General features: G+C 37.3%; 1 protein-coding gene across 1 annotated transcript; it reads left to right on the top strand.

The window, feature by feature from the left end:
* The first annotated feature begins 328 nt into the window (after positions 1-328).
* LOC104892909 (transcription factor MYC2) lies at positions 329-2,855 on the top strand. Its single transcript, XM_010678934.4, has one exon. The coding sequence runs from the start codon at positions 591-593 to the stop codon at positions 2,538-2,540; it is 1,950 nt and encodes a 649-aa protein (XP_010677236.2). The 5' UTR covers positions 329-590; the 3' UTR covers positions 2,541-2,855.
* The last annotated feature ends 6,514 nt before the right edge of the window (positions 2,856-9,369 follow it).

Raw genomic sequence — 9,369 nt, 5'->3', positions numbered from 1 at the left:
TAAACTTGACCTAATCGTTGTGATTGTGTCTTTCAACTTTGAGTTGGCGGGTTTAATCTCCTCTAAGCACACTTTGAGAATAAGAATTTCCCTTATCTTTTCATATATTCTCATAAAATTTAGCCTGCCGACAGAAATTGGATTGACATATATAAGGTTCCGATTGAATAGTGATAGTCTAATAGGATAATTCATCTTACCAATTCAAAAAAATTCCTACAACAGTAGTACCGTAGTATCAGCTTCGGCGAAAGTGTTACCCTGGTTAACCATATCTATATTCTATAGGCATCGATAATAAATACCCAAAAAAAATAAGCCAAAGTATTTATAATCACCCACGCTTCACTCCCTTCACCTACTGTCAAGTGTCAACCCACTTCTCACCCACTCCTTCCCTCCTTCCTACCCAATCCAATCCCCTTTCTCTCTCCTCTTTCTACTTTCTTCAATCTTACCCACGCATTTCACACTACCCCCTTCTTCCCTCCAGCCGCCACTCTAACTCCTTCACGTGTTTCATTCCTTTCTCATCTCATTTTTCATGATTTTTCTTCCCTAAAATAAAAAAAAAAGTCTTAAAATTTCAAATGATGAATATCTGGTCATCAGATGATATTAATCATGCCTCATCATCTTCCTCTATAGTTATGATGGATTCTTTCCTCCCTCCCACCGCCACCGCTACCACCACCGCCACCGCACAAGACACCCTTCACAGCCGTCTTCAATCTCTCATCGATAATCCCGCCACCTCTCACGCCACTCAAGCATGGACCTACGCTATCTTCTGGCAAAACAGTGTTGATTATTCGGGTCAATCTCTTCTTGGGTGGGGCGACGGCTATTATAAGGGCGAAGAGAAGAAAACTCAAACTCAAACTCAAACTCAAACTCAAACTCAAACCCAAGATGTAGCGGAGCAAGAGCATCGAAAACGTGTGCTTCGGGAGCTGAATTCACTCATATCTGGAGCTGAACCACCAGAGGATTCTGCTGTAGAGGAGGAAGTTAGTGATACTGAATGGTTCTTTCTTATTTCCATGACCCATTCGTTTAGTAGTGGGGAGGATTTACCGGGTGAGGCCCATTTAAGCTCTAAACCCATATGGGCTGCTGGACCCGACCGACTGTCGAGTTCGCCTTGTAATCGGGCCAAGCAAGGAGCTTGCTTCGGGCTTCAGACGATGGTTTCGATTCCAGTGTTGAATGGTGTTGTTGAGTTGGGGTCTACTGAGGTCATCTTTCAGAGCCCTGATTTGATGAATAAGGTTAGGGTTTTGTTTTGCTTTGGGCCTGGGTCTGGTGACACGGGGTTGTTGTCGGGGTCTGTACCCGTGTCTGCTCCTGAGAGTGATCCTACGACGATGTGGATCAATGATCCGAATCCAGTAGAGGTGAAAGAATTGAGGAAAACGCCTACTCCGCCGCCACCTCCACCGATGAAATTGATTAATTTGGATAGTCCAATAAAGAGTAACCTTAGTGAATTTCACTCGACTCCGAACCCGGCACAAAAACAACAACAACAAGGGTTCTTTAGTAGGGAGTTGAATTTTTCGGACTATGCAGGTTATAATGGAAATGGTAACAAGAGTAATGGGAGCTTGAAGCCGGAATCTGGGGAGATATTAAGCTTTGGTGGAGGTGATAGTAAGAGAAGCACAAATAATTCAAATGGAAATGTGGGGATATTTGGAGGTAATTCAAGTTTCTTGATTGATGATAGTAGTAATAAAAAGAAAAGATCCCCGAATTCAAGAGGAAGTAATGAAGATGGGATGTTATCTTTTACTTCTGGGGTAATCTTAGCTTCATCCGGGGTGGTGGGTAAATCCAGCAATAACAATGGTGCTGATTCCGAACATTCGGATTTAGAGGCGTCTGTAAGGGAAGTAGATAGTAGTAGTAGGGTGGTACCGGAGCCAGAAAAACGCCCGAGGAAGCGAGGAAGAAAGCCCGCCAATGGAAGGGAAGAGCCGTTAAATCATGTAGAAGCCGAGAGACAAAGAAGAGAGAAGCTAAATCAAAGATTCTACGCCTTACGAGCAGTTGTTCCCAACGTTTCCAAGATGGACAAGGCATCCCTATTAGGCGATGCTATCTCTTATATAAACGAGCTCAAAGCGAAGCTCCAAGATTTCGAGGTGGAGAAAGAAGGATTGGTTTCTCAAGTGGAGGGGCTAAAGAAAGAATTGGGGGGATCACAACCACAATCGCAACAACAACTTGCGCCATCTTACTTGGAGAAAGAAACCAAGGCAGTATTAGGAGTTAAACAGCAGCTAGTAGATTTGGAGATTGATGTTAAGATAATTGGGTGGGAAGCGATGATACGAGTGAATAGCAATAAGAAGAACCACCCTGCCGCGAGGCTAATGGCGGCTTTGATGGAGTTAGAATTGGATGTTACTCATGCTAGTGTGTCTGTTGTTAATGATTTGATGATCCAACAAGCAACCGTAAAGATGTGTAACAGGTATTACAGTCAAGAACAACTTAGAATGCTTCTAGCTTCTAAAGTGTCAGATCCCAGATAATTGATTGTACTATTATGGTCATAAATTTAGCTTATGTTGTTCATATTAGTTGTATTATAATTGATCCCAGTATTTTTAGTATTGGGAATCTGTATAATTATAGTTTAGCTTAATGTGAACTCGAGTTTTTAGATTTTTAGTATATAGAGGAGGAAACAGGAGCCGGGTTTGGTTATAGAAGTACATCCTGTACCAATTTCTGTAAATGGAAATGAAAACTTAGCTCCAACTCTCAGTTTTTGGTCTTAGATATTGTCTATTATGTATAAAATCCTTTGTGAAATTTTATGTAAGGAGTATATTTTGTTTGTACAATAGACTAATTCATTGAGTTAATAATTAGTAGTATTATACTATTATTAGCCTTTTGGAACAACCTCTATTTGGGTTAATAATTAGTTGTAACTGGTAAGATTGCGTGTATTTATACTGTCAAGACTCAAGTGTCAACTTTGCTAGCGATGAGCAGAGTAAGGATTTCATGTCTTGGGCCTTTACTAACTGACGTGCAGCTGAGGCAACTGGACAAAAAAAAAAAAAAAGATTGTTTGTGTGTTTTGGTGGACGGAGAACATTCTTGATTAAGGGTGCGTTCTGCTCAACTTAAAAAATTAAGTTTCAGGTCCAATAAGTTCAGATAAGTTGCAATAAGGTCTAATAAGTTTCAATTAGGAGCAATAAGTTCCAATCAGGTCTAATAAGGTCCAATAAGTTCCAATCAGGTCTAATAAGGTCCAATAAGGTCCAAATAGTCAATGTTTAATAAACATTTGTATTATTGTCCATTATTTTGTTATTCATAATTTCATATCACTATTAGCTGATTATGTTATTATTAGAATTTTAATTAAAGTACCACAATGATTATATAGTTATTATACTTGTATTAGTGTCTATTATTTTATTATTTATATGTATTATGTCTATTATTTTATTATTCATATTATTATTAGCTGATTATGTTATTATTAGAATTTTTTTATCAAAGTACCACAATGTATAGTATTATACTTGTATTATTTTCTATTATTTGATTATTCATATTGCTATTAAATAATATTATAATCATGGTCAAATAATTAAGGTTAACAATAATAATAATTATAATTACAATATTTTGCAATTCGTCTTTAAATAACTAGAGATAACATGTTTTCGTTACTAATAACAATGAAAGATGTAAATGTTATAAATTGATTGCTTCATTATCATCACTGGGGTATCTTTCTTCATCGGAGTATCTTTCTTCATCTTCTACATCATCCTCTTCAATCAATACGTTTTCTTCACCAACATCCAACCATATTTCATCTGCAATTTTCGCCCGAGTTATCTCCATATTCTTTGTCCTCGTCTTGTCAGTCAAATATAAATCAGCTCTTGGTTCCATGGTTTCAACTACTTGCGAAAATGGAATCCCTAAAGTTATGTAAACGAAATGAATGAAGCAATGTCATGCAAAGCTACGGTGATTTTGACCTTTTTTTTTTCTCTTTCTTTTTGTTTTCTTTTTATCTTCTAGTACATTCACATAAATGAAAGGAGAAGAAAGGAGAAGAAATGAAGGAAGAAGCTAATGCTATCTACTTACCTTCACATTAATGAAAGTGAAGTGAGAATTTTTTATATGTGCCAATTTTAACTTGTTAGCAATAAATGTTAATTAATTTTTGATTTTCTACCAGTGTTTTATAAAATCAAAACAAGACTATTAGATATATTAGCGGTGAAGGTTATGTATAGGCAGATATATAAATAGTAAATTTTTTTGTTAAATTAATTATCATAAGAGATAATTAATAATCATTATTTTTTAAAGGTCGAATTATAATAATTATTCCTCCATAAAAAAATTTGAGGGGTAGTATTTACGTTAGTTGTAATATTTATGTTATTCATGGTCAATATTTTTGTTTATTAAGGTCAAATAAGTTTCAATCAGGTCCAATAAGGTCTAATAAGTTTCAATCATGTCCAATAAGGTCTAATAAGTTTCAATCATGTCCAATAAGGTCTAATAAGTTTCAATCAGGGCCAAAAAGGTCTAATAAGTTTCAATAAAGTCAATAAGTTCCAATAAGGTCCAATAAGTTCCAATCAGGTTCAATCAGGTCCAATAAGTTGAAGCAGGTCCAATCAGGTTTAATAAGTTCCAATAAGTTCAGTTCAGGTTCAATAAGTTCAGTTCAGATAAGGTCCAATAAATTCAGGGCCAATAAGTTGAATAGAACGCACCATAAAAGTAGTTTAACATGAAAATCATTTATTGTAGGAAAACTCAGTGCCAGACTGATTTTCCTTTGTTTGGTTGCAAAAAAAAAAGTAACTCTCCTTTGTTTTCGTTGTGTATCGTTCGACAGAGCAAGGGAAATTGTGGCTTCCCTTCCCTCAATAGAGAAAGCGATTCCACCCTTGAAAAAATAAAGTTAAACCTATATTTTCTTCTACTTGATCCAGTCCGAACCAAACACATGAAATAAAGTGAAGAAAATAGTTTTCTTGGAAAATATTTTCCAAGCAACCAAACACACCATTAAAATTAAATGATATAATGACTATATTTCTTTTATCTTTTATAAGCCTAGCTAGTTACATCAACATGCAAATTATCTTTCCTTCCTTCTTCTGCCATTCTATCCGCTATTTGATTGAGCTTCCTTGGGCAAAATTGGACCTTCATCCTTTGAAAACATTGGTTTTCAATCTTGGTATAACATAGTGAGATTGTCAATGGTGGGATTTATATTCTGATCTTGTTGTAGATGGTTGGCAGCTTTCTTGCAGTCAGTAGAGATAACTAAGTGAGTAGCCCGTTGCTCTTTGGGTATAATGAGGCCCCAAAGAATCCCTAGCAGCCCCGCGCATATACTATTGTTGGCATAAACCTGTCTTTGGAGCCCCTTGACCCAAGTACATGTATTGTCAAATACCACACCTGCGATATAAGAAGGGTTCTTTGAAGCTAAGAGGGGGTTTAAGGCAGGGAGACCCCATGTCTCCCCTCTCTTTGTGCTTTGTATGGATGATCTCAATAGGATTCTAAACTACATAGGGGAGTTACAAGAGTTTCGGTTCTTTATAGGTTGTAGTTCAATGAAAATAAATCATCTTTGTTTTGCGAATGACTTACTACTGTTTTGTAAAGGGGAAGCAAAGTCAGCCTATTTGATGTTGCAAGGGCTAAAACTGTTTACCAAGTCAACTGGTTTGCAAGACAACAAGACCAAATCAGCCCTTTATAGTTCAACAACGGAGGAGGATGAAATAGTTAGAATCAGTCAATTCTCTGGCTTTGTTAGAGAGCAACTCCCCTTTAGATACTTGGGAGTGCCTATAAGTTCAACCAAGATCAAGGCAGCTATTGTGATGCTCTTGTGGAGAAAATGGTTCAGAGAATTAGGATTTGGAGCACAAGGAGTTTGTCCTATGCTGGCAGAGCACAACTAGTCAATTATGTTCTCTTGAGCATCCATAGTTATATGGGCTCAAATTTTCTCACTCCCTAGTACAATTTTTCTGAAAATTAATAGCATTTGTAGGAATTATCTATGGAGTGGAATAGTTGCTAGTGAGAAAATAGGTCACATTAAATGGGACTCAGTCTGCAATCACAAGAAGTTTGAAGGTATGGGGTTCGGGGATATCAAGTTATGGAATTTGGCAGCAATAAGGAAGCTTGTTTGGCACCTTGGAAGTGGTAAAGATTAGCTTTAGGTCAAATGGGTGCATAATATTTATCTCACTAAAGGTAGTTGGTGGGTTATCAAGCACCAATAGGTGCAAGTTGGATCGTAAAGCAAATTTGCAAGGCCAAAAGCAAGCTTCAAGATCTGGGAATGCAGTAATGGAGTGTTCATAGTAAGTACTCTATAAGTAAAGTGTATGCTCGGAGAACAAAATAAAGTTCCATGGGCCACTGGCATTTGGAACAGATTGTCAATTCCCGAGCATAAGTTCATAGCTTGGCTGGGGATCCAAGGCAAACTCAGAACAAAGAATAAGTTGTTCCTATATAACATCATTCCTGATAATGTTTGTTGTCTTTACGGTAAGGAGGTGGAAAATCATGATCATCTGTTCTTTGATTATGATTTTAGCAAGAAATTGTTGCAATTTATGCTTGATTGACTTAGAATAAACTATGGAAGAAGAACATATCAATAGTGGATCACTTGGACAAGAAGAAGTTACAAAGAGACACATATTAGAAAGAATATCGTCTTGGTTGTGCTAGCAGCAATAGTATATCAAATTTCGAGAGATAGAAACGATGCTCACCGGCATCACAAAGTTCAGGAATTGAATGTATAACCAACGAATACAATGTATAGTTAGATTCAGGTGTCATTTTTGTAAATCGCAAAAGTGGAAAATAAGTGATGTAGAGTGGATTAATACTTTGTAGTTTGGACCATATGTGGTGTGTTTTGTTGGCTCCTTTTGGGAGATAGGTTGTATTGTTTGATTGAGAAGGTGTATACTTACTTACTTACCAAAAAAAATACAAGAAGGGGAGGATAAACTCACGAAAGATGCGGCACATTTATGCTTAAATAAAGGACTGGTGACTGAAACAGGAGAAGGGGGGATGCTAGTGAATTGGGATTTTGAGATGAAACCAAAGAATTTAGCTGCACCACGAAAAGATTTTTGGACAATAGCATAGGGAGAAGGAGAGGAGGATTTCTCAAAAATTCTTTTATTACGTTGGGTCCATAGCTCCCAGCCTATGAAGGGGAAGAGGAAACACAACGGGATGCTGTTGATAATATTTTGTAACCTCAAGTTATATTGCAACCATTCTTCAGTGGTGGTATTTGGAAGAAGGTAAGGATGGACACTCGAGGCAAGCCAAACCTCCCGGGACACTACACACTCTCTAAGGATGAGCGAAGAGGACTCCGCATGATTGGTACAAATAGGACAAAGGTTTGAATTAACAATATTGCAAAGCTTTAAGAGTGTGTTGGTGGGGAGCGGTTCCACTAAACAAGCCATAGGAAGAAATTGAGTTTGGGGGTAGTGGGACTAAGGCTGATAATAAGCTTTGTCTGTTCGCGAATAGTTGGGGATCGACTCAGTAAAAGCTCGGTTCGTTGTGGCTCGGGTCGAGAATTTAACGAGCCAAGCTAAACAAGATTGAGCTTGCCTCAATAAGTTCGTGAACAGCCTCGAATAATTTTTTTTTTGAATAAGATATTTATAGAGTTGAATTAAAAAATTAGTGGTCCTACATCGTCATGTATCAGAAGGAGACTAGTGATAGGATGTTATAATATTACTAGTCTATAACTATTCAGCATTAAAACAATTTGAGAAGTTGTGTAATTAACAAATGTGAATGACCAAGATATGATTCTTTTTTGTAGAAAATATTTAGAAATTATAAATAAACTTAAGCAGTTACAATCCTCTTTGAACAAATACTAATATAGAGTATAATGCCATAAATTAAATTAAAGAATAAAAAAAGACAAAGCATATTGATTAGCATTAGCAACTTGGGTTAGCAACAAGGACGAAGTGACATAGCCTTTTTGAACAAATACTAATATAGAGTATAATGCCATAAAGTAAATTGAATAATTTTTTTTAAAAAGACAAAGCATATGGATAAGCGGTAGCAACAAGGAGTCAACAACAGAGTGAAGTAGCAGTAGAAACAAGGATGGAGGCGGAGTGAATATGCATAAAAAGAAACAAAAATTCGGTAGCTTGATATACACCCCACATTAGCCAAATAGAATATATAAGGAGGAAGGTAATAACATATCTATAAAAAAAAAAAAAAACAAACTTGTTGCAATGTGTATTCATTCAAAGATTGGCCTTACTCATTAGGTTTGAGTCTAAGTTTGGACTTTGCATATTGATAAGGCAATACCTTGAGCCTAATTTTGGACTTTGTAGTATGTAGATGTGTAAGCCAATATACTTTGGGTTGGAATTTTTGGATACACGCACTGATAATAGTCGACCCCTTATTTTTTTCACGAGCCAAGTCGAGCCCTTAATTAGTCAATTCAAGCTGAGTCGAGCTTGGGGAATCTAGCCAGGCCCAACGAGCCACGAGCCCGAGCCAAGCCTTCATATTCTTTAACGAGCTCGAGCAGAGCCCAACTTTGTTCGGGCTCGGCTCGCTCGATAATTAGCCCTAACTGGGACCATTGCACAACCAATCCAAATGATGTTGAGGCTTTTGGGAAAAGGTGAGAAAGGTGTAGGCACTAACAATAGAGAATTTTTTGTCTTCAGCAAAGGAGGAGATTAGGTGGTCACCCTCATGGGTTTTATGAGGGGGGGGGGGTTGATGGGAACATCCATGATACGTGTAGAAACATACTCAGATGAAGTAAAGAAAATGCAACTTAGCACCCACGAATCATTAGCTCACATGTCGCAAAGCTTGAGCTAGTTTCTCTTGATGAGAGAGAGGACGTGAAATAAGAATTATAATGGTATCTATCCCTAGCCAGTTGTCTTCCCAGAATAAAATGTCCTTGCCATCACTAATGACCCAGATTTTACTATCACTCATCAAGAGATTCCATCCTATCCCTATATGCTATTCTAGATTTTAGAACCATTTTTAAAGGGTATAACTTTATTAAGGATGATGTATTTGGATATATGCACTCCTTAGCAAGATTGTCCGTACCTTGGCTCATTTTCCACCCTAGACGAGCCATATAGACAAGACTCGGATCATGTTGAGATCTTATGCCCATACCCTCTTGGGATTTAGGAAGGAAGGTGGAATCTTTGCCAACAAGATGTAATCGGTTTTTTTAGTCCCTCCCCCCCCCCCCCAACCAAAAAGTTATTGCAA

Source organism: Beta vulgaris, chromosome 5 (assembly GCF_026745355.1).
Source record: "Beta vulgaris subsp. vulgaris cultivar EL10 chromosome 5, EL10.2, whole genome shotgun sequence".
Classification (NCBI taxonomy): domain Eukaryota; kingdom Viridiplantae; phylum Streptophyta; class Magnoliopsida; order Caryophyllales; family Amaranthaceae; genus Beta; species Beta vulgaris.
This window is presented reverse-complemented; position numbering and strand designations above follow the sequence as displayed.